We start from the raw sequence: 23,294 nt of genomic DNA, 5'->3' as shown, positions 1-23,294 counted from the left end.
ATATTATTCAACTCTACACACAAAATTTTTAGATAAAAGTGTGTCCCGGCAAAACCTAACCAGCAAATACCAATTATTTACTGCAACAGGTTCATACCAGTCCTAACATCACGTATTTTCCTTTGCTATGTGTGGGGACACGATGTTGCGGCGGTGGTTTCAAATTTGAGCGCCTGCGACAGTCAACAAATGAATTTGAATAGGTGGTCTAAAAGATGTATCACCACATCTGTTGGGTAAAAATTTTGGTGGTCTACTTTTTGTACCTTGACTGACAGATCCTTTTTTTTTAGTGTACTAATGATATTTGTCAGTTCAAAATTTCCGGTACGCTTAGGTACTAGTTAGGTAACTTAAAAGCAAAAAATCATCTTTTGTCACCTGATTCGCCGATCTGGTACCATTTTTTTATATGAAATATTTAACGCGATTGTGGTGTAGCCGTGCAATCACTGAAGTAAATGTGTAGCTTGTGGCAACCCTGTTGTTTGCTATATTTCGAGAACGGAGGAATAAGAGAGGGGAGGCGCTACAGCTGTTGCGAAAAGAGGTTCGCCAAATGGAGTTGTGTGCTGTACGCAGTTTTAGGAGCAGGAAAGGTTTCGACTCGAAGAAACTCACCGGCGTAACATTTCACAGGTTAGATAAACCGCGTGCAGGTCCGTAATGACCGAATTAACGAATGAACATTAATTAGTATTTTATGCCTATTTTAAGTTTGGTGTAGTAATGCCAAGTAATTTGTTCATTGCGATACACACGATTAATATTACACAATGATTTTACATTAGCTCAAGGCAAATTTTCATCATTGTTTGTTTTTATTATTTGAAGTTTTACTTAATCAGGTCCTGTCCAAAGGGTACACTTTTGGTCCCGCCCAAACTACGAAGTGAGACTGTTTTTATCCTACAGAAATACGTGTAGTAGCGACTTCGCTTTCTTATTCCTCCGTGGCACACCTGCATAGAAAACAATTCGTCGAGGGCTACGGCTGACGTCACAAATATCAGCTACCGGCCGAGAGCCTAGGAGCTCTCATTTCTTGCTTTTAAATAGTTCATTTGAACTACTACGTTTAAATCTGCACATCCCTAATAAAAATGGAATTTGTATTTAATCTATGGTTAATAATTTAACCTAGCTTTTAATTAAATTAATAATATTATTAATATTTTGTTTTAATTTTTATATCTCTGATAATTATGGAAAATATAACTGTGGAAGTTGAATAATGATATGGTAGATATCGGTATCTATGTATATTTATACTGGGTATATTATTGGAATTTAATTTATTTACATGTAGTGATTCCCATTTCATCTAATTTTTAGCAACAAATGTAGATGTTTAAACAAATCGTTAAAATATAAACATCCAAACATACAAGGCCACGAACGGCGTCGAGGTAAAGAAGTAATATAGAGAATTAGCAAATGATCAAAACCTGCACACATTGAACACATTATATAAAAACTTTGTTTTCAGCATCTTTTGAAGTTGTACCAGGTTGTAGTCTTTGTAGTCTCTGGTTGTAGCGAACGGATCCTCAGTTCGCTCAAAGTTTCAGACATTGGCATATCCTGAATATAATGGCTTAAGTGATAAACTTCAGAGTTGAAAAGTTGAGAAGTACCTAAAGGTATGTGTAACTGCTACTTACACAAAAATGTTTTCAAAATTTTGTATGAAGAGTGCATTTTTCTCAAAATGTCAATAATAAAAAAGTCCTTCATCTTGTAAAGACAGTCTGGGGACATACTGTATAACATATTTTTTTTATACATACTGGCACATTGAGTTTATTATTTTATGCTTAAACAAAAATTATCATGCACTTACGTGTATGATGATTTAGGGATTTTTATTTCTTTTGTCTTTTCAGCCATTACATAAGTGTCCGATATTTTAGATATCAATCATATTAAAATACTTAGCTATTAAGATCTGAAAAAAGATGAGTGAAGAAATTGATTCAGATTGCCCTACAGACTCGCCAAAGAAAGGCCCTACATTGTCAACATCAACATCTAGTTTTGAAGCATTGGATCCTCACGATCCAAACTTAAGCCGGCTAGCAAATAACTTGTTTAGTAAGACATCCGATTACCTTTATGGCGAACTGACGTCAACTTTAGATGATTACAAATTACTTGAAAACATGAATAAAGCCACTATAACAAAATATTCAGATATGAAACATATAGCTTTAAATGTTGGAAAAAGTATATTGGAGCTCAATGATAAATGTGATTCTCTACTGCCATTGTTGCAGCAGATTGACCAGGTAGAAGATAGTGTAACAAAGTTGGAGCAAGCAGCATACAAATTAGATGTATATTCAAAAAGATTGGAAGCAAAGTTTAGGAATTTGGAAAAACGATAGCTTTCTCTCATAGTGTCTCTAATATAAATTATAATAGTCATCTCATAATATAAATTATAATAAATTTATATCATTTATAGCATAAAATAGTATAACTAATATACAGGGTGGTCCGAACTGTATTCCCGAAACTTGGGCGGCATATTTTGTAGATAAAAAATAAGTAAAAAAGTTTGTATAAATGTATGTACTAAAATGCCTAGTTTCGGAGATACAGGGTGTAGAAGTTTCATTTTTATTTTTATTTTTTCCAAACCATTTCTGAAGTAATGTGAATAATTGGATGAAAATTGGTGTCTAATAGTTTTTTAATATGAGAAATTTGATTTTGATGTCAATATGATTCCTATTTGTAGGGGGCGCCACCTACATGTGTTATAACTGTCATAAAGAGTAATAACTTTTTGTCCTTGTAAATAAAACATAATATAAATATAATATGGTAGAATAATAGAAATGGTAGAGTAGTATAATGGGCCAGCGAGATTACTGAACCTGTGGCAAAGGAGGAGGGGGGGGGGTAAATAAAGAGTACAAAATGCATTCGGAAGTATAAGAAGAAGATATGTTCACAGAGCTATAAATAAAATTGTATGAATAATAAATTTGTGCAATGGGAAGGTTGGTAACCATTTCGAACATGTAGAGCATAAGAAACTAGTTTGTAGAAGTTGATTTATTTATAATAACTACCATTAATATTATGCATATTGTACACTGACATTTCAAATTCACAATAAAAAAAGTTAAAAATAATATCTTTAAATTGCTGACCTGGATATTATTTATTTGAATCTTTCAATTGGCTCGGTTTCCTTATTCAATATAGCGCTGATCAATATTGTTGCTATGAATATAATCAGATTAAATAATTTAAAAAACCAGAGTCGGACTTGAAATTATTTTAAATAATAATTAAATAGTTTTGTTGTTGTTAAGGTACCCAAAACAAAAAAAAAGTATACAGTGTGGCATATCCTTGTACTCAGGAGACAGAGTTTTTTCAAAAACTGAAATAAAAAATGCAGGTTCGTATTTAAAAATATTAAGTTGGTCTCTGTATGTCACAAATTATCAGCTAATTTGAAAATCTAAAAATACGATCAGATAGCTCTAATAAAGTGGCTATGAGAATGTGCAATTAGTTTTTTGATTTTCTAAAAAGTAACGACAGGAAAAAATAAAATTGATTTTGAGAAAAATCAGTTTTTTCCAAAAAACTCAGCAATCCTTGAAATTTTTTAAACTTTTTTGATGGCATCTTGGTGAACATCCCAAGGCGCAACTTTGCCCCAATTTAACCATCTTCATATCTAGTACGGTTTCCGAGATACCAGTGCTCGTACCTCGAATTTGTAGCACCCTGTATAATAACTCAGATGCAAAAAAACGCAACGCAACATTTTTTCTTTAGGTTTAAACGGTTATATTATTTTTACTTTTAGCCCTATTTTCATGAATTTTTTTAGCTAACTGTATATAAATCTAATCTACATTAATTCATAAACTCAGTTCTTTATAAACTTTAGCATTATGGCTTATTACACAGGGTTAATTGAAGGGTTGTTTTTACACTAATTTTAAAACACCCTGTGCAATAATTTCATAAGTAACTTTTCCTAAAACTTTATTTTTCGATTAGAATCACGTGTCCATGGCACGTTCATTTTGCTCTTAAAAATTAACCAAGGCATGTATTGACTTGAGTTAAAAATAAAATATTCAGGAGGCATGGTTCTGAACAAAAAATAATGCGTTACGAAAATTTGCTCACGAAATTCATGCACAGGGTGTTTTAAAGATAGGGAAAAACAATTCTTGGATTAACCCTCTATAATAAGTCAAATACTAAAGTTTATAATAAACTGAGTTTACTAATTCAAGTTGATACATTTATACATAGTTTGCTAAAAAAATCAAGGAAATAGGGCTAAAAATTAAAAAAAATATAATATTTTAAACTTGGCCAAAAATTCTTCCTTTGCATTTTTATTGCATCTGAGTGAATGTCCTTAATATTAATTTAATATAGTGTTATAAAGCATATTAGGTATATAAAATAAACGTTATTAATGTAATCTCAATGTTTTATTTACTGAACATGGTAGGTTATTTACAAGTCATGATTAATAATATATAAACTAATGGTAATAGCTTCAGTTTAAATATATATGTTTAAAGCATATCATTTGGTATTATATATAAAATGCTCTTTCATAGATGTATCTTTTTTTTTCAGACTTAATAATTAATTTTTACACTTCTAGCATATTTATACTGCTACTATTTGATTCATTCTCACTTAACTTACAATATATCACAGATAATATTTGGATTAAAGCAATTGTAAACAATTTACGATAATATCTCTATAAATTATTTCGAGATGTTTGTAACTTAGCGCTCTAATATATTGCCCCAAAGAGTTTCATACTTAACCCATCTTTGTTTTTGTTAACTATGTGTTGGGTTGTAAACTAGTTCTTACTGCCACACAATAAAACTAGTTATAACAGTTATAGGTCTTAAGGATTTCTAAAATTTACAAAATACATCTAACTAAAATCGTAAAAAAACGGCGTCAGCGACGGCGATGAAATGAAGATCGCTGTCATTTTATGTGGGAAATATCATCGATGTTCAAGGTTATTAAAATATAAGGTTATCTCCATGTAACTCGATTCGCCATTATCGGAAACGTCATCTACTACGTGACAGGTATGCTACCGCTATAGATAAAGGGAAAAAAACTGCCGACAATCCGAGAGTGCATTGCGAATCGATATTCATTGTGTATGGCGTCCATAGTTTTCAGGTTTTTTCAGTTGTTTGATGTTTGTTTTCTTTATTACATTGCCCATTTATCTCTTTGTTCGTTGCATTTTATTTTTATTCCTTTATCTATGATTTTATACGTTTATACGTTCTGTAGCACGTTCTGTAGCATACCTGTGACGTTAGCATACCTGTGACGTAGTTGCCGCTTCGATCCTATTGGTCCAAAAGTTACAAAGCAATTTGTCTAATACAGTAACCTTGATCAATGCTCATTTCCAAGCCAACTGGACGCCGTTTTTTTTCGATCATACGGTACTACGTCCCTACATGTTTTCGAATTTAGTAAATGCATATGACATATACTTTTTTGTGTACATTTTGGACAAAATATTACTGTATCATATATGTATATCGGCTGAGTCTTAAATAAGTGCAAATATTTTTGGGGGTAGTATATTTTGACCTCAGAAACACGATTATGAGGAAAATTTTCGGGGAAAAAAAATTCAAAATTTAGAATATTTTGAAAAAAAAATGAATGGAATTTTTTTTAGTTTTTAATAAAAAAAAAAACATAATTTGATGATAATATGGTAACATATAGGTATAGAAATTTTAAAACATTTTCCGATGCACGTCATCAATCACATCGAAATTGACACTAAAGCCTATAAACCTGAGTAAATGAAATTTTAGCAAAAATGTTTAAATTTGTTGACTAAATTAAAATACCAAGCAGCTCTTAATTATACTTTATAGAGCAAATGATTGTAACATATATTTTATTTAGATTAAAGTAGATTAGATTAAAATTAGTTTAAACCGATTTTTATTATCGCCTTGTTGGTCACATTGCGCCATGTTCAGCAATGTTGTCGTGTATTATTTGACAATTATCCTAGTGTCAGTCATTATTTTGTACAATATCGTGTTGTTGAATTTTTGGGAGTAATTCTCGTTTTTTGCCGTTTTTGATAGTTTTTTTTTGTTAAATTGTACTTCTTAGCACAAAAAGTTCTTTTAAGAACTAAATTTTCAAGATATGTTACTGCATTTTTTGAAATTGTGGATTGAAAATATGCCGAAGCCTTTAAACAGTCAAAGCAAAGCGCTTGTAGCTTCCCTGCTAAAATATTTTGAGCGCGAACGTGACAATAAAGGTCCTTTATTACTCTTGAATGTAGTCAGAGAAGTAAGATTGATTGGTAAGCACATTATACCACTTTCAAGTTATTTCTACTTATTTCAATTTACAGCGGGTAGCTGCTGCCTTAAAAAAATTATATACTAAGTATATATTGTTTGTCACTTTTAAATTAAGATTCATCTCATAAATCCATCACAATCTGGCAGCGCTGTCGCCATCGCTTGACACTCAAAGATGATGACGTGCATTGGAAAATGTTTTAAAATTTCTTTAGTAGATTAAATTTTACAAGAAAGAAAATCCAGAAAAGATCCAGCGGTTCTCAAAATTTGAGCCAAAAATATTTTTTTAATGTAGTAAAGGTTATTCTGGATTTATTTAAAAAACGGTAAAGAGAAAACATGTTTCTCTTATTGAGATATACCAGCCCTGACTTTGAATAAGAAGACTAAGGAAGGAGCATATCAAAAATCTTAGGTACACCGCGATAGGCCTCAAATATGGCCGACTTAAATTCCGGTTTATCAGTGTCGTTCTAATTTTATTTAAAAAATGTAAAACTATGATGTAGGGTAGACTCAATAATTTGTTGTTTTATTTGACGTTGTGAATAAATGTTGGTAGTTATTAAAATTGTTACAAAAATATATAATTCTAATAAAAATAGATAAGTTATAATAATTATTTATTAACACAAACATCCGATACGCTACTCAAGCAGGTAAATCTGGTAAATCAAATTGACGTATCTAAATTCTTTGACATCTAATCTTTGACAAGTAGTAAATAAAAGCAAAAATGCAAGAAAAAATATATAATTAGTTAATTTAAGTGAATTTCATAAATGATCGGTTTACTACACGTATGTATATATATATTATATAGTCACTTACTAGCTAGTCGTTCCATTATTTCACTCGATTTTTGCTGAGATCTACCGCACGCTACACAACCAACTATTTTAGAGTCTTTTTCGATAAATCGCGATAGTGTCACTGTTAATTTAAGTTCTGCCACAATTTCCATCTAGATTTACTACCTTTATACAACTATCAGTAGTAGAATAAATAATAAATAACATAAAATAAGCTCCGTAAAGACTGACAAATCCATAAAATTTCAAATCAAGTTCAAATGTGTCAAATGAATTGTCAAACAGAACTGTCATGGATCCCCACCCTAGAGTGCTTTTTCCGCCCACCATGCATGAATACATGGATAGCATTATGCTCCTTCCTTAGTCTTCTTATTCAAAAAGCCCTGAAAATATTTGCACTTATTTAAGACTCACCCTGTACATAATCAAAAAAATGGCCTTAAAACTATACGGGGTGTTTAGAAAAATGAGGTGTTGGAGATTTCTCACGTAAAAATGACATTTAGTTTCTATATGAACATAGAACAATTCTGCTTTGTTTGGTAGCTAAAGGGGGTTACAAGGACACCCTACGCAACGATATCTGGGGAGATCGAAATCGATAAAATATCAAGATATCACTTTTAATCGGCATTAAACGGCCTGCACGATTTTGCTAAGAGAAAAAAAATCAGTAGCGCACATGTTTTTTTAGATAAAAATATTCCAGTGATAACCCAAATGCACATCCCTGGCGATTTTGTCGACACCTTTTTAGCATTAAAATATGTAGCCAAATCTTATCCCTAAAATTTCATTCGAATCACTTGGACACCCAAAAGCACTTGGAAGGAAAAAAATCGAACAAAAAATAAGACTTTAACGCCCTTTAGCTACGAAACAAAGCTGAAGGACACCCAAAAGCACTTGGAAGGAAAAAAATCGAACAAAAAATAAGACTTTAACGCCCTTTAGCTACGAAACAAAGCTGAATCTGGAATCAGATCTATGTTGATATAAAAAATAAATGTTATTTTTACATGAGGAATCTCCCACGGAAAGAAGGCACATGTTTTTTGAAACACCCTCTATAGTTGTAAATATCTATACATTGTCTATTGTATATCCTGTTGAATCCATTCTTATGAAGTTACCATCAATAAAGTAAAGACAGAGGTTAAGATTATCTATAGTCTTTTTGATCTGCGCTACAAAATATTTTTTTTTAAACACTTGGGGTAACCACTTTAACTTTATATCAAGGACAAAAATTTCAGTACGTCATGTTATCGTCGGTGAAATGTGTTAAACAGTTAAACTCCGTTATTCCTAGTTTTATAGGAGAGCAAAAAAACGGTGCAAAAATATGCACACATGTAGCAAGTATATTCATGCGTAGCAAAATGTATTTGTTGGGGAACAATACATCTCAATATTTCGTTAAAAATTTAAGGTAAAATTATGTATTAAACGTATTATTTAAGTAATGTAAAATGGAGTTAGGTTAACACGCGTTTCACTGACGATATGCCTTATTTTAAAGACTATTTATTTAAGTAATAATTCTGCAAAATATTAATCGGCTTTGTAGGTTTATAGTTAAAATACGTAAATACTTATTTTGAGAACCGCAGTCATCATAATTACTAAATATATATTTGGTATGTTTGGCTGAGATTTACTAGTACTTATATCTGTATGAACTAATGTTGCTAAAGTTAACGAACTTAGGCTAAGTTCGCTTGCTATTCGAGGACTCTGCAAATTGACCAGACTTGCTATCTTTTCAGCCTCCCGTATACAAGCCTCCAGTTGTAATGCAGATGGGTACCTAAAATATATAAAAAATATTTTAGCTACGTGATTGTCTGTCAATTTGGTTATTATTACTCACCTTTCCATGGACTGTACAGTAAGAAAAATATCAGCTTCTACAGTGACATACCCTCTTACTGTACATTGGGCCAACTGGATCTGTCGTTCAAGACCTTTCAGAAGTGATCTTAAATTAACAGCTTCAGTGCTTTTATTCTGCAAAGCGTACAGGGCTCGATCTATTTGTTTTCTGCTATAAAGCAGTCTTAAAGCTCCACCACAAAGTGGACAACATGCTCCGGGTGGCGTAATTCCTAAAATATTATTTTGTTAATTTTTCTGTCGTGGATATAGGTGATCTATATCCACGTATCCTATTTTCGTTAATACAAAAACTAGATAATCTATCAACTATACAGTTAAGGTTCGAACCTTTGCCGTTAAGTAATGAATATAAATATAACAGCAAAACGATATGTCGTTACATTTCATAAAAAACAACTTTACTTTGAAGACTGGAGACGCGTTTCGCTATGTATAGGCAGTTGATTAGTATTCTTAGAAGAGCAAAAAAAACAACAAAGCTGTAAAACTCCAATCTAAACCCTACAATTTTGGCACAGTTTTCGACAATGTTATACAATATATACAGGGTGGTCTGAACTGTATTCCGGAAATTTCGGTAACATGTTCTGCAGATAAAAATAAGTAAAAAAGTTCATATAAATGTATGTCCTAAAATGCTTAGTTTCGGAAATACAGGGTGTAGAAGTTTCATTTTTATTTCGATTTTTTCCAAATAATTTCTGAAGTAACGTCAATATTTGGATGAAAATTGGTGTCTGGAAGGTTTTTAACATGAGAAATTTGATTTCGATGTCAATATGGCTCCTACTTGTAGGGGGCGCCACCTACGTATTGTTTAACTGGTTTGAAGAGTAATAACTTTTCGCCCGTACCTGTATAAAACTGGCTAATTAAAAAATATACATTTACGATGTTTTTTACGTAAAAAAAGTCTCTTGGTAAAAATCGCTACGAGTAATGGTACTCGAGATATTTGGAATCGAAATTACCAAAACCTGTCATCATTGACATAAATTAAACATGTTGACTAATTAGTTATTAGACTAAAATCATAAATTTGATATGTTTTTGTGCCAAAAGTTCAACAGAAACTGTTTTATCATCATTTTTTCGAAGAAAATTTATGATTAGTTTCAAAAAAAAAAAAATTCCCAAATTTCTCATTTCAGTCAAATAACTATCTACTCAACTGACTTATTTTTTGTTAATAATGACATGTATTGACTATTTCCATTGTAAATATCTTGAGAACGGTTGCTCGTAGCGATTTTTACCAAGAGACATTTTTTACGTGGAAAATCACGCAAATGTATATTTTTTCACAAAGTAATTTTATACAGGTACGGACAAAAAGTTATTACCCTTCAAAACAGTTAAAACACGTGTAGGTGGCGCCCCCTACAAATAGGAGTCATATTGACATCAAAATCAAATTTCTCGTGTTAAAAAACTCCCAGACACCAATTTTCATCCAAATATTGACGTTACTTCAGAAATTATTTGCAAAAAATCGAAATAAAAATGAAACTTCTACAACCTGCATCTCCGAGACTAAGCATTTTAGGACATATATTTATATGAACTTTTTTACTTATTTTTATCAGTAAAACATGCTGCCGAAGTTTCCGTAATACAGTTCGGACCACCCTGTATATACTTGGCAAGTGTGTTTTCCACACGATGTGGCAAATGTCCGTGTGTCCAACGTTGGAAGGTGTTTGCCACATCGTGTAGGACCGGCTTTAGGAGTAATGTTAATTCTGGAATTAAGTTTGAATTATAAAGCCAGAACTGTGAATGCGAAGGTCGTTTGATTTGGAATAATACAATTATTAATGTAACCGCAAAACATTTTCCGATGCACGTCATCAATTATATCGACATTGACACTATATAAAGTCTATAAACCTGACTAAATGAAATTTTGGTAAACATGTTTAAATTTGTTATATAATTTAAGATACCGGGCAGCTCTTCATTTTACTTTATAGAACAAATTATTGTAACATATATTTTATTTAGATTAAACCTGCAAAAATTAGTTTAAACCGAATTTTATTATTGCTATGTTGGTCACATTGCGCCGGGTTCAGCAATGTTGTCCTTTATTATTTGACAATTATCATAGTGTCAGTCATTATTTTGTACAATATCGTGTTATTGCTGAATCTTTGTGAGTAATTCTCGTTTTTATACCTATTTTCATACATTTTTTTTTTAAATTGCACTTTTAAGCACAAACAGTTCTTTTAAGAACTAAATTTTCGAGTTTTTGTATTGCATTTCTTGAAATTAGGTGTTGAAAATATGCCGAAGCATTTAAACAGTCGAAGTAAAGAGCTTGTAGCTTTCCTGTTTTTTTTTAACTATTTTGAACGAGAACGTGATAATAAAGGTCCTTTATTACCCTTGACTGCAGCCGGGAAAGTAAGTTTGATTGATAAGCACATTATACCACTTTCAAAGTTAGTTTTTATTAAATTCTGTGATTATTAGTTTGTGCATTTCAAAAATCCATCACGATCTGGCACCGCTGTCGCCATCGCTTGTCACTCAAAGTTGATCACGCGCATCGGAAATTGTTTTGCGATTACCATATATTCTTTTTGACCATGCTGTACTTTGACGTTACCTAAACAATTCTGATTCGGCAGTTTGGGACAATTTACATTTGAACATTGTTTCGCTTTGAAACTTGTTATCAATCCAATAGCAGAACAACGCCCTTCATAATCTACAGAGACCATATCAGCAAATGCGGCACATTCTGAAGAGTACGTTTTTCCATTTATTCCGCAAACCTAAAAATAAATAGATAAAGATATTTAGGGTGTCCCAGGCTGAGCGTGCATTAGGAGTTTCTAGAGAACCACAATTTTAGATCGGAGATTTTTTGCACATCATAGTTTTACAACGAGATCTATCGATTAAAGATATTTTCAATATGGCGGCGCTTCCGGAAATACCGGAAGTTGACAGCAACTTTCTTATTTTAAATGGGTGCCCCCATTTTGTATTACATACTTAAATTCTCTGTAAAATTTTATGAATTTTGATATTAAACACTCTATATCTAACATTAACCGTTTTTGAAAAAAAAAATATTTAAAATTTTTGGTCGAAAAAAACTACCTGTCAAAAAAATTTGTATAGCCTAAAAGTTGAATTTAGTGATTACCACAGCCACTGTGACATAAAGAGAAGACATGCGGCTATCTACTTTAAAAAGTAAATTGTTCAAATGTCATATAATAATGGCGGTAGCTGTCATGGAATTGAGTGATTGAAAAATTATCATAAATCATTTTTTTCAAATAAAAACTCACTATTTTTATTTCACTAATTGAACAGTTTTTCAATTCGTTACTTTTTAACTAAACAGTTCCTATACCTAAAATCGTTTTTAAGTTATTTAAGATTGAGTTTGAAAACCTATATTTTTCTCGATTTTATTTAGATTATTCCTTTGACATTAAGTGTCAAACGATCAGACAATTTATTTCCATCTGGCAGAAAACGAATTATTTGAATTTCCGTAATTATAGTATAAATACTGCCTGCCTTAAGGGTTTAAAAAGTGTATTTATAAAACTATATCTCATATTTTCGCTCTTTAGTGATATCTAATAGTTGATATTATTAATAATATTCCATATGATCGAAAAAAAAACAGCGCAAAGTTGGCTCGAAAATAATGCTGCTTATTGAACAAAGCGTCACAATATGAAATGGTCAGATCTATTGTTTTACCTCACTTGACGTTTAAAGTCATAGGCTACTGGTTAAAATCAAGAAAAATATAGGATTTAAAACTAAATCTTAAATAACATAAAAACGATTTAATTTAGGTATAGGAACATGTATAGTTAAAAAGTAACGAGTTGAAAAGCTTTTTCACTAGTGAAATAAAAAAAGTGGGTTTCCATTTGAAAAAAATAATTTATGAAAATTTTTTAATTGTTCAATTCTATGACAGCTGCGGCCATTATTATATGACATTCAAACAATTTAATTTTTGAAATAGATAGCCACATGTTTTCTCTTTATAGCACAGTGGCTGTGGTAATCACTAAATTTGACGTTTAGGTTGTATACATATTTTTAACAGGAAGTTTTTTTTTAATAATTACAATAATTTTTTTCCTCAAAAATAGTTTATGTTAGATATAGAGTGTTTAATATCAAAAGGTCATAAAATTTTACAGAAAATTTAAGTACATAATAAAAAATGGGGGCACCCATTTAAAATAAGAAAGTTGCTGTCAACTTCCGGTATTTCCGGAAGTGCCGCCATATTGAAAATATTTTTAATCGATAGACCTCGTTGTGAAACTATGATGTGCAAAAAATCTCCGAGCTAGATGTTGTAGTTCTCTAGAAACTTCTAATGCACGCTCAGCCTGGGACACCCTGTATATTAAGGAACATTTTGATAAAGAAGGGGCAAACTTGGACAACTTGGAAAAGCTCTTATAACTTTATTTTGGGTCAAATTAGAACAATTCAATGCTTCAATGCCCTTCAATTGATATTAATTCAATACAACCCATAAGTCATGATACTTTATTCGTAACCTGGCGATTCAAATATGAATCGTACGATATTCTACCAGCGGTTTATGTGTGTTTGGCTGGTTACACTACCGCACAAGCACGTCTTATGTTATACAGGGTGACTCTTAAATAAATGCAAATATTTTCAGGGCTGGTAGATCTCGATAAAAGAAACATATTTTCTCTTTATCGTTTTTCAAATAAATCCACAATAACCGAGTTATTTTACTTTGAAAATTAAAAAAAAAATGTTTTTTTGCTACAATTTTGAGAACCACTGGATCTTTTCTGGATTTTCTTAGTTGTAAATTTAATCTACTACCTATGTTATCATATTATCAACGAATTATGTTTTTCAACTAAAAACACAAAAAAAAATCCAAATTTTTTTTCAAAAAATTCCAAATTTTCAATTTTTTTTGCGAAAAAACCTCATAATCGTGTTTCTGGGGTCGAAATATACTTACCACTAAATATATTTGCACTTATTTGAGACTCACCCTGTATAGCTACATGGAAAAGCTCGGGGATAGCGTTATCTATTACTGATGGGAATACCGGATCCACATGAGTCGCGTTTCAATATCGACCGTTCCAGAAAAATACCGCGACAAAATACTGCGATTTTGTAACCGAAGCTCCGGCTTCCAAAGTGTCGTTGTTCCCGCCTATGCGGTATTTCTGGTCACTGCACCTATACCTACTTCCATCTCCCATCTCTGCCGTTATCCCTAGCTGTGTCCGTGCAAAATAATAAACAGTAACAATTTGTAAACAATAAACAACATGCAGATGGCTAGAAGAATTTAGTTATGTTTGTAAAAAAAATATAAAATAATATAATTTATTGGTATTCAATACTTTTTTTATTCGTCATCTTTTCTTCAGCCTGAAGAATAGTTTTTTATAAGTTTTATATTTTTCCCAATAATATTTACATTTATATTCTTCTGATACACGTTATAACCGTTAGAATTTAAATTAAAATACATACATTTGTAAGATAATTATATTTTTCTATCTTTTTTCTTAAAATATGCTTATACTTTAGAAATATTTTAGCTTAAACTAATAAAAAGTAATATAATTTGAACCATTATTCGAGATACCTACGCCATATGCTAATATTATTTTTTTTCATCTAAGTGTATGTTTTTATCTACGTATATTCTTAATTGGTGGAAAACTTGGAAGTAAAATGTTCATGTCAGATAATCAAAATAAAATTAGTCTTACTTTATTCCCGTGTGTTAGTAAAATGCAATTTTCTTCTTTGCAGAATATATAACTTTATTTGGGAATATGTTTTTAATCAATTAAAAGTAGACTAAATGTATAATTGTAACTATCTAATGCAACTAGCATGTATTTATTATCAATTAAAAATGCTTAGTACCTAGACCTACCAAAAAATCGCGGTCTCGAAAGTAACGTAACGACTGTAAACGGAAGCATCAACGAACGCCAACAACGACCGACCAAAACCCGACAGACGAAAACTCGACCCTAGGAGCGCTCCAGCAGTCGCGCGACCACTGGCACTGGAGCGAAACACGTCGCGGTATAGGTCGTTACCAGTTACATTATATGTAACTGGAGAGATATATTATATCTCTCAGCGACAGACGAATACGTGACTCTAGGAGCGCGACGGCTGAACACGTCGCGAGTCGCTATGCAGGTACCAGTTACTACTGTTCGCAACCCTAGGACCGCGACCAGCCATCCTAGGGTTGTCCAGCCGTCCAGCGTCCAGCCATACACGTCATTATCGGTTACTGCGGTTTGAGCCAATTCCAAGAGCGCTTATAAATCATTTATTAGCAAATTATAAATAATTTATAATTTCGTCGTTGTTATGATCGTCGTTCTTCAGTAACAGGTTCCTGGTTCGTTGTGAAACGCGACACGACGGCGACGTTACAAAAAATATCGATCCAAAATCGCGTTACTCAAATACCGACACGTCACTATTATCTATACAGATAGCGTTATTTTAGAAATTTCAGACTGAGCAGGAAGATATGTCTTTAGGAAATTTTCTTGCTGAAATGACAAACGAACTACATAGAATTCTATGGTAAAGATAGTTAAACTATAGAAGAGGAGTGTGTCTCTAGTTATATTACATACCTATAGTCTAGTTATATAGAGGAGGTTGGAAAACGATTTAATTTAAAAAAAATCCATTAACTTACTTGTCCGGTCCGTTGACATTTATTTAAACAGGGGCCCCGATATGCGAGTTTTGCATTATGGTGAGATAAAGAACAAGAATTATTATATTGTTGATTTTCAACATCGCATACTGGCTCATTTTCCAAATTCGAACAAATTGCTGATCCATTTACTAGAAAAAATAAAACATTAATACACAACCAATATTGAAGTTTTCATTTGGCATCTCTCAATTCAGATGTCGAATGGTAGTCATCAGGGGCGGGAAAATGAAATAGCAAAAGCGGTTCCACCGTTTCCACGGAAATTTCAAATAAAATAGTTCCAGCCTCAGGCGCTAGGTGGTAGTGCAATTAATTTTTAGGTTAAGAAGTTGCTACTAGTTATTGCCAGATGGCGTTAAATCAGAATTTTTTTGTAGTTTCCATAGTTTCCAACGGCCATTGTCATACTATTGTCAAATTCTCAAAAAATATTGTCGTTGTCATAGCGCCAATCATAATATTATCATCAAATTATCATGATATTATCAAATGATTATCAAAACGTTTTTCAAACTATAATTTGTTATATGTGTTTTAATTAGACAATTCCTTTTGTTTGTGGCCCTGAAAATATAATGTAAGTCTTTTATTTTTGTCATTTAAGTACATATTTATATTTACTCCATTTACAAAACTTTGGGCGTATTATGTTGGTCTTGTTTTATTATAATAAACGATGTTTAAATATTTGATTTATAAATAAAAACTTTAAATAATAAATAACATTTACACATGTTTGGCTTTAATTTTATTTAATAATTGTATAAATTATACTGTTAAATCTTATTTTTTACACATCACAACAATACTTGTTATTAGTATTGTTGAATTTGTGTAAAAAATAAGATTTAATAATCAAATTTAATTATATATTTTAGAGTAAAATTCAATAAATACGCTCATTTAAAAAGCCCGCGCTACGATCCATTTAAAACAAGCCCTACTCAATAGATAGCGCCACTTCTGTAGGACCATTTTTCAGTATGACAGAGTCCATTCTTTTTCTAGCTAGGTATATTCTTTGGTAGTCATTATACTTACTGCATTCGTACTGCTTGCACGGCTTGTGCATTAAAGATAAACACGTCTGGTATTTGGGAACGCATTTTTGTCCTATAGGACAAACATTTTGCTTGCATGGATTTTGACAAGGTAGAAGTTCTATATCGGCATCATTTAATCCTGCACATCTAAAATAAATATTCATAATACTCTAAAGAATAATTATAAACAAAATTATATACTAAATAGTTTTTGAAGTGAAACTTCTTTACGCGCGATGGGAGTAAAAATTCAAGACCGTGACACACGAGCTAGTGGTAACGAAAAGTGGTAACATGCTTACATGAAATGTAGTAAACGATAACATTTTTATCCCAGTCTGTTTACAAATAACCAGAATTTATTTAATTTTAAAAAATTAAATTTTATTTCATTACTAGCGTGTGCCAGCGACTTTGTTCGCGTCGAATTAATCATTTGTAATGGTGATGATAAAGCAAAGCAAGAATTTCCATTAACATACAAACTGGATAAAAATTTCTCACATTTATGCCAGCATGAGAAAAAACAATATGGCGATATTATTATATAACTTGGTAGTATTTGAGGGGTAGTTTCATCTCGTTGGAATTTGACTTTCGGAAAATCGTTTGCCAAAAATCAGCTTTAAACGTCAAGCAGTTTAAGCTGAATCGTGATTACTCAATGGTCATATTTTATGAAACACCCTGTATAAATTTATAAAAAATCTTAAAATATGTAAAACAACAAAATAAAATATACGTTTTTAAATAAAAAATATTTTAATATTTGAAGGATAGTTCCACCCCCTTTTAGCTTTTCACGTCAAGCGCTTTAAGCAAGATCGTGATTAATCAATGACCAGATTTTTCGAAACACACTGTATAGATTTTTAAAAAATCTTAAAATATGTAAAAACAAAATAAAATATACGTGATTAAGCGTTTTTTCGGAAACTTGACCGTTTTTTAAATAAAAAATATTGTAATATTTGAGGGGTGGTTTCACCCTCTTGAAATTGGAATTTCGAAAAATCCCTTCTTATCGAACCTCTACACCCTAGAATCAACCCGTATGACAAAATTGAGCTTCTTACGTTGAGTGGTTTGAGAAGGATCGTGATTAATCAGTATGTCACTTAAGGATTTTATATATTAGTATAGATTGTTGAAGTAAACTTCTTAACGCGTGCCGGGAGTAAAAATTCAAAACCGTGACGCACGAGCTAGTGAGATGACACGTAAGTGGTATCGAAAAGTTGAGATGGGTCTTTGGAGCGTCGTAATTAATAATTTATGTGATCTAGGGGCTGAAACTCTGAATGTAGGTGGGCTCAAAGAGTCCCATCTTTTCATGCTATTTTGACGACCTTTCGTGTACTATGAAACCCTACCATCAATGGCGAAAAAAACTTGACCGTGTACTACATATGTCATTGTGGTAGTTAATTTTGACGTAAGGAACGTCAAAAGTTCATCTCGTCCGATCGCGATCAAATTTGGTGAGTAGGCTATGTGATCGACGGTGTAGGTACACGGTCCCACCCTGCAAAGTTGGATACTACGTTTCGTTTACATATTCATCAGGGTGGGACTAAGGATTTCATATTGAAGAAAAATGTGAGTCGATTTCGGTATAATTGGGGACGGGCTATAGGATGACACCACAATGACACCCTCTAAATGGGCAAAATCATCAGGATTTTCCTTAATTGTGGGTCGATTGGACCCATAATATTAATTGGACCAAACTCGACACATGGACACGGCTACCCGAATTGAGTCCTCAGACGGACAAACGGTCATTTTAATACAAATTTTCTAAAAGCGAATCAGATTATTTATTAATTTCTAATTTATTACTTTTTCAACATTTCAGACTATACTTTTTCAAACATGTCCTTCAATTTAATAGCCGTTAGTAAGAAGTTTCACTTCAATATATATGATATAATATATGCGCACTTCAATATATATCATTACATGCGCACATAATGCACACGTAATTTTTTTTTAATTTTTTTTTCCTCAAAAACGGTTAATGTTAGATATACCGGGTGCGTCTCGAAAGTGGCTCACACCTATAACTTTTTTATTTTTTCAGATAAAAAACGAGATTTGGTATGTTAGTATACTAAGGGCCGGCATTTCTGGTCTTTGGGTGCCGATTTTCGTGTGTACGAAGAGTACTGTCAACACGCTTAGTAAAATAAGATGTACTGAATAAAGATAGAAGGCAAGTATTCCAAGCCCATGAAATCTAGCGACAAATTAAATGATTATATGTAATAAATACTTCGTATTTTTGCTCTCTCCGACTGACTAGAATGCCATAGCAATTCACTCTTATACATTTAAATGCCGACCCAAAGTTTCGCTTGCCAGTAGGGTATGACATAAATTAGGATTGATTGACGGAATTTAATTGTTTTTGGTCACTACCTGTTTCACCGGAAATGACTATAACTTTTGTTTTTTAAATGGCACCATGGGTATTTTTTTACTTTATTCGATAGAAAATGACATTCTGAATAGAATGACATATCAACTTTTGGAATTTTCGCTTTAAAAAAATCATATTGTAAATTTCAATCTAGAGTGTGACTGTGCTAAAAACACTAATTTTTAATCAAGGAGCCTTGGAAAAATAGTTTTGATCGTCTAATATTGTTCGTGTCTTGTCCTGGCCGGTTATGAGATGGCCAAATCGTATTTTTAATCATATTTCGATTTTTTCAAATGGAACGAGGGGGCTCATTAGCATATTCAGAAAAAACAATTTTTAACGAATCATTTGGCACCATACACTTGGTATTTCGAGTCAAGTTGTCGTTATGAACCGCATGCTACAATTTCAAATAAACCATATGCGAAAATGTTAAAAGTTGACATATGAAATGTCATTCTATTCAGAGTGTCTTTTTCTATCAAATAAAGTAGAAACATATCGAGGGTGCCATTTAAAAATCAAAAGTTGTAGTCATTTCCGGTGAAACAGGAAGTGACCAAAAACAATTGAATATGTTAATCAATCCTATTTAATGTCATATACTGACATACCAAATCTGTTTTTTTTTATCAGAAAAAATATAAAAGTTATAGGGGTGAGCCACTTTTGAGACGCACCCGGTAGAATGTTTATTATCAAAATTCATAAAATTTTATAGAGAATTTAAATATGCATCCTGTATATTAATAAAATTAAGAAATGTCTAATATAAACTTATTAACTTTAATTCTATAATAATTTTATAAAGCCTTGGTAGTAACACGGTACACGGTACCATAATCCTAATTACCGAGCTAATTACTAAGTAAATTTAAACAGTGAATTTAAGAATATATTATTTTAATAAGCAGAATAAATTGTTTTCGTGCAGTTACCAAGTCATTATAATTATTATAGAAATAAAGATATCTAATATTGATACAGGCACTATAAATGTTGATAGGACAAATTGATTATACATGGTGAGTCTTAAATAACTGCTAATATTTTCAGGGCTGGTAGATCTCGATAAAAGAAACATATTTTCTCTTTACCATTTTTCAGATAAGTCTAAAATAACCGAGTTATTTAAGTTTGAAAATTAAAAAAAATGATTTTTTTTTTAAAATTTGAGAGCCACCGGATTTTTTCTGTAATTGCCTCCCTTTTAGTGCCGTGACCATAGAGTAAAGCTGTAACTATGGTAATATCAGAGATTAAGAAATTATACCGTGGGAAAATTTGCGGTGAACAGGCAGTTCTAAAATGTTTTCGAAAAATATACAGGGAAATTTAAAAGAAAATGCACGATTTTCAACATCTTTTTTTGTGAAAAAAAAACTCATAGACGTGTTCCGGGGGTCGAAATATACCAGCCCTGAAACCTGAAAATATTTGCACTTATTTAAGACTCATCGTGTATAATAATTTATATCAACGACATTAACTCAAATAACTGCCTTGATTTTACATCATGACATCTCACAAATTTTTGTAGTGAAAGATCTGCGCTGCGGGATTTGATGTTTTTGATAGGATTAATACTTACTTAGCCAAACAAGCTGAAGAATAAGTAATACCATTTCTTCCACAAACTGGAACATAATGGGGAGGACAGTTGCAAGGCAGTGTAGTGTATGCAGTGTTTCGTCCACCAACAGCACTACTTTCGCACTGCTTTTTACTACAAATAAGTTCTCCGGCATAACAGCTGCAGGTGTTGCAATCTATATTAAAGGTTGAACCATGAAGTTGGTGGGTACTTCCTATAAAAAATGAACTCAAGTTAACATTTGTTTGAAGCTGTTACTAGTCAAGAGAAAACGGTTTATTGAATTATTCGTCATTCTTATTTCGTTAGTTATATTTTGGGATAGTTATATGACTAAGGTAGATATTAAAAATAAACATCCTAAGCTACACAATTTATTCATGAGCTGTAGTTATTAAAGCGTGAATAATTCATTCACACATGAGATTGTGACTACTATATTGGTATTCTCTTGTATCAAAATCGTTGATAGTTCAATGTTTGGTTGGTTGAAAATACTTAGGTATTATCATTGTGCTGAAGTAAAACAGCTTTAAATTTTCATTTTTTAATGCGGCTCCCAACTTTAACTCAGACTTAGTGTTAATAATTTCTATTTATTTTACGTTACAAAGTGTATATCAGTACGCATAAAAAAATTGAAAAATCCATTTTGCTTATTTCACAAAATGTTTTAGTCCTAAATGTTTACTTTATAAAACTGTTTCGTTTTTGAGATTTACCTTTTTTGTTCCAATTCGTTGTTAAAAGTTGCTAGGACAATGCCGTTTAATTTTGTAGGTTTTCTCAAATTAGTCAAGATCTACAGAATGGTCCGAACTGTACTTCGAAAACTTCGGAAGCATATTCTGCACATAAAAATAAGTAAAAAGTTCGTATAAATGTACTTCCTAAAATGCTTAGTTTCGGAGATACAGGGTGTAGAAATTTCATTTTTATTTCGATTTTTTTCAAATAATTTTTGAAGTAATGTCAATATTTGGATGAAAATTGGTGTCTGGGATTTTTTTGACATGATAAATTTGATTTTGATGTCAATATACTCCTACTTCTAGAGGGCGCCACCTACATATGTTTTAACTGGTTTGAAGTGTAATAGCTTTTCGTTCGTACCTGTATAAAACTACCGAGTAAAAAACAAAAAACACATGAAGAATACATTTGCCACGTTTTTACGTAAAAAAGGTATCTTGGTAAAAATCGCTACGAGTAAATATGGAACCGAAATTATCAATACCCGTCATCGTTCACAAATTAAACAGGTTGACTAAATACATAGTTATTAGAGTGAAATCATAAATTTGAAATGTTTTTGTCTCAAAAGTTCAACAGAAACCCTCTTACCGTTAATTTTTTCGAAGAAAATTTTATGATTAATTTAAAAATATAAAAAAGTTCCCAAATTTATCATTTCAGCCAAATAACTATCTACTCAACATTTGGTTGCTCGTGGCGATTTTTACCAAGAGACATTTTTACATAGAAAATCACGGAAATGCATATTTTTTCACTCAGTAGTTTTATACAGATACGGACAAAAAGTTATTACTCTTCAAAATAGTTAAAACATAATACATGCATGTAGATGGCGCCCCTTACAAACAGGAGTCATATTGACATCAAAATCAAATTTCTCATGTCAAAAAACTCCCAGATACCAATTTTTATCCAAATATTGACGTTACTTCAGACATCTATCATGACATATATTTATACGAACTTTTTTACTTATTTTTATCTGCAGAATATGCTGCTGAAGTTTCCGGAATACAGTTAGGATCATCCTGTATATTAGAGATATAGTATAGGGGCGTTTACACACACGCCGGCAAAATCGGTGCCGGTGCCGGACCTGAAGTCGATTGCAATATAAATAAATTAGATCTTTCACATATACTCCGATCCGGTAAAATAGTCGGGGACCGGCAAATACAACAGAATTAAATACAACTGTCGTAACGGGTGCAAAGCCGGCGCCGACTTCGGCACCGATTTTGCGGGTGTGTGTGCAAACGAGGGATACCAAGGCGGGGATTTTAGGATTCACTCAAACGCGCCAGAATATAATAAGGGGAGAAACCTTGTACTCTGTTAATTATCCCTACCCATATATGAACCTTTTATACAGGGGTGTGCTTGTAGGGCAGCCGATCCGAGTAGTACACGCAGAAAAGTGTGCATTTAAAGAATCAGACAATTTAAGGGTGACATAAGGGAATGGGAGTCACAAATTTGCAAAAAAACGTCTCCTGGACATTTTCGAGCGTGGTTATTTTTTATTTTGAAGGATATCATATTCAAAAATCACTGGATTAATATAATCTGTTAATTTTTACAAGCCGAAGTAGCTAAAATAATTAATAAAGTGTAGTGCTGAGAACTGAGTA

The 23,294-nt window shown here is 32.0% G+C and overlaps 2 protein-coding genes across 6 annotated transcripts in view; one reads left to right on the top strand and one right to left on the bottom strand.

Annotated features, from left to right (window-relative positions):
• Positions 1-1,117: 1,117 nt before the first annotated feature.
• On the top strand, positions 1,118-2,656 carry LOC115885817 (biogenesis of lysosome-related organelles complex 1 subunit 2). Of its 4 annotated transcripts, none has more exons than XM_030904843.1 (4): positions 1,118-1,242; positions 1,336-1,409; positions 1,490-1,643; positions 1,887-2,656. In XM_030904843.1, exon 4 carries the CDS (start codon positions 1,959-1,961, stop codon positions 2,385-2,387), a length of 429 nt encoding a protein of 142 aa, XP_030760703.1. In that variant the 5' UTR covers positions 1,118-1,242; positions 1,336-1,409; positions 1,490-1,643; positions 1,887-1,958; the 3' UTR covers positions 2,388-2,656. The 4 variants fall into 4 exon arrangements, with proteins under 4 accessions (XP_030760703.1, XP_030760701.1, XP_030760704.1 ...); XM_030904841.1 differs by having other exon boundaries at positions 1,118-1,275; XM_030904844.1 differs by having other exon boundaries at positions 1,119-1,242; positions 1,914-2,656.
• A 4,857-nt stretch (positions 2,657-7,513) lies between these two features.
• The window catches only part of LOC115885815 (reversion-inducing cysteine-rich protein with Kazal motifs), a 181,603-nt gene continuing 165,822 nt past the window's right edge, over positions 7,514-23,294 (bottom strand). For both annotated transcript variants that reach the window (XM_030904839.1, XM_030904840.1), the window contains exons 13-18: positions 20,905-21,121; positions 16,887-17,035; positions 15,822-15,973; positions 11,703-11,871; positions 9,063-9,297; positions 7,514-8,999 (exon numbers count right to left, since the gene is read on the bottom strand). In XM_030904839.1, the coding sequence (XP_030760699.1) occupies positions 8,768-8,999; positions 9,063-9,297; positions 11,703-11,871; positions 15,822-15,973; positions 16,887-17,035; positions 20,905-21,121 (1,154 nt within the window). In that variant the 3' untranslated portion in view covers positions 7,514-8,767. The remainder of the gene's footprint in view (positions 9,000-9,062; positions 9,298-11,702; positions 11,872-15,821; positions 15,974-16,886; positions 17,036-20,904; positions 21,122-23,294) is intronic.

Source organism: Sitophilus oryzae, unplaced genomic scaffold, assembly GCF_002938485.1.
Source record: "Sitophilus oryzae breed Bouriz unplaced genomic scaffold, Soryzae_2.0 scaffold_41_pilon_pilon, whole genome shotgun sequence".
NCBI lineage: Eukaryota > Metazoa > Arthropoda > Insecta > Coleoptera > Curculionidae > Sitophilus > Sitophilus oryzae.
Note: the sequence above shows the minus strand (reverse complement) of the source record. Positions and strands in the feature narration are given on the sequence as shown.

Coding starts and splice junctions, on each gene's coding strand:
- LOC115885817 (XM_030904843.1), top strand. CDS start 1,959: ATGAGTGAAGAAATTGATTCAGATTGCCCTACAGACTCGCCAAAGAAA.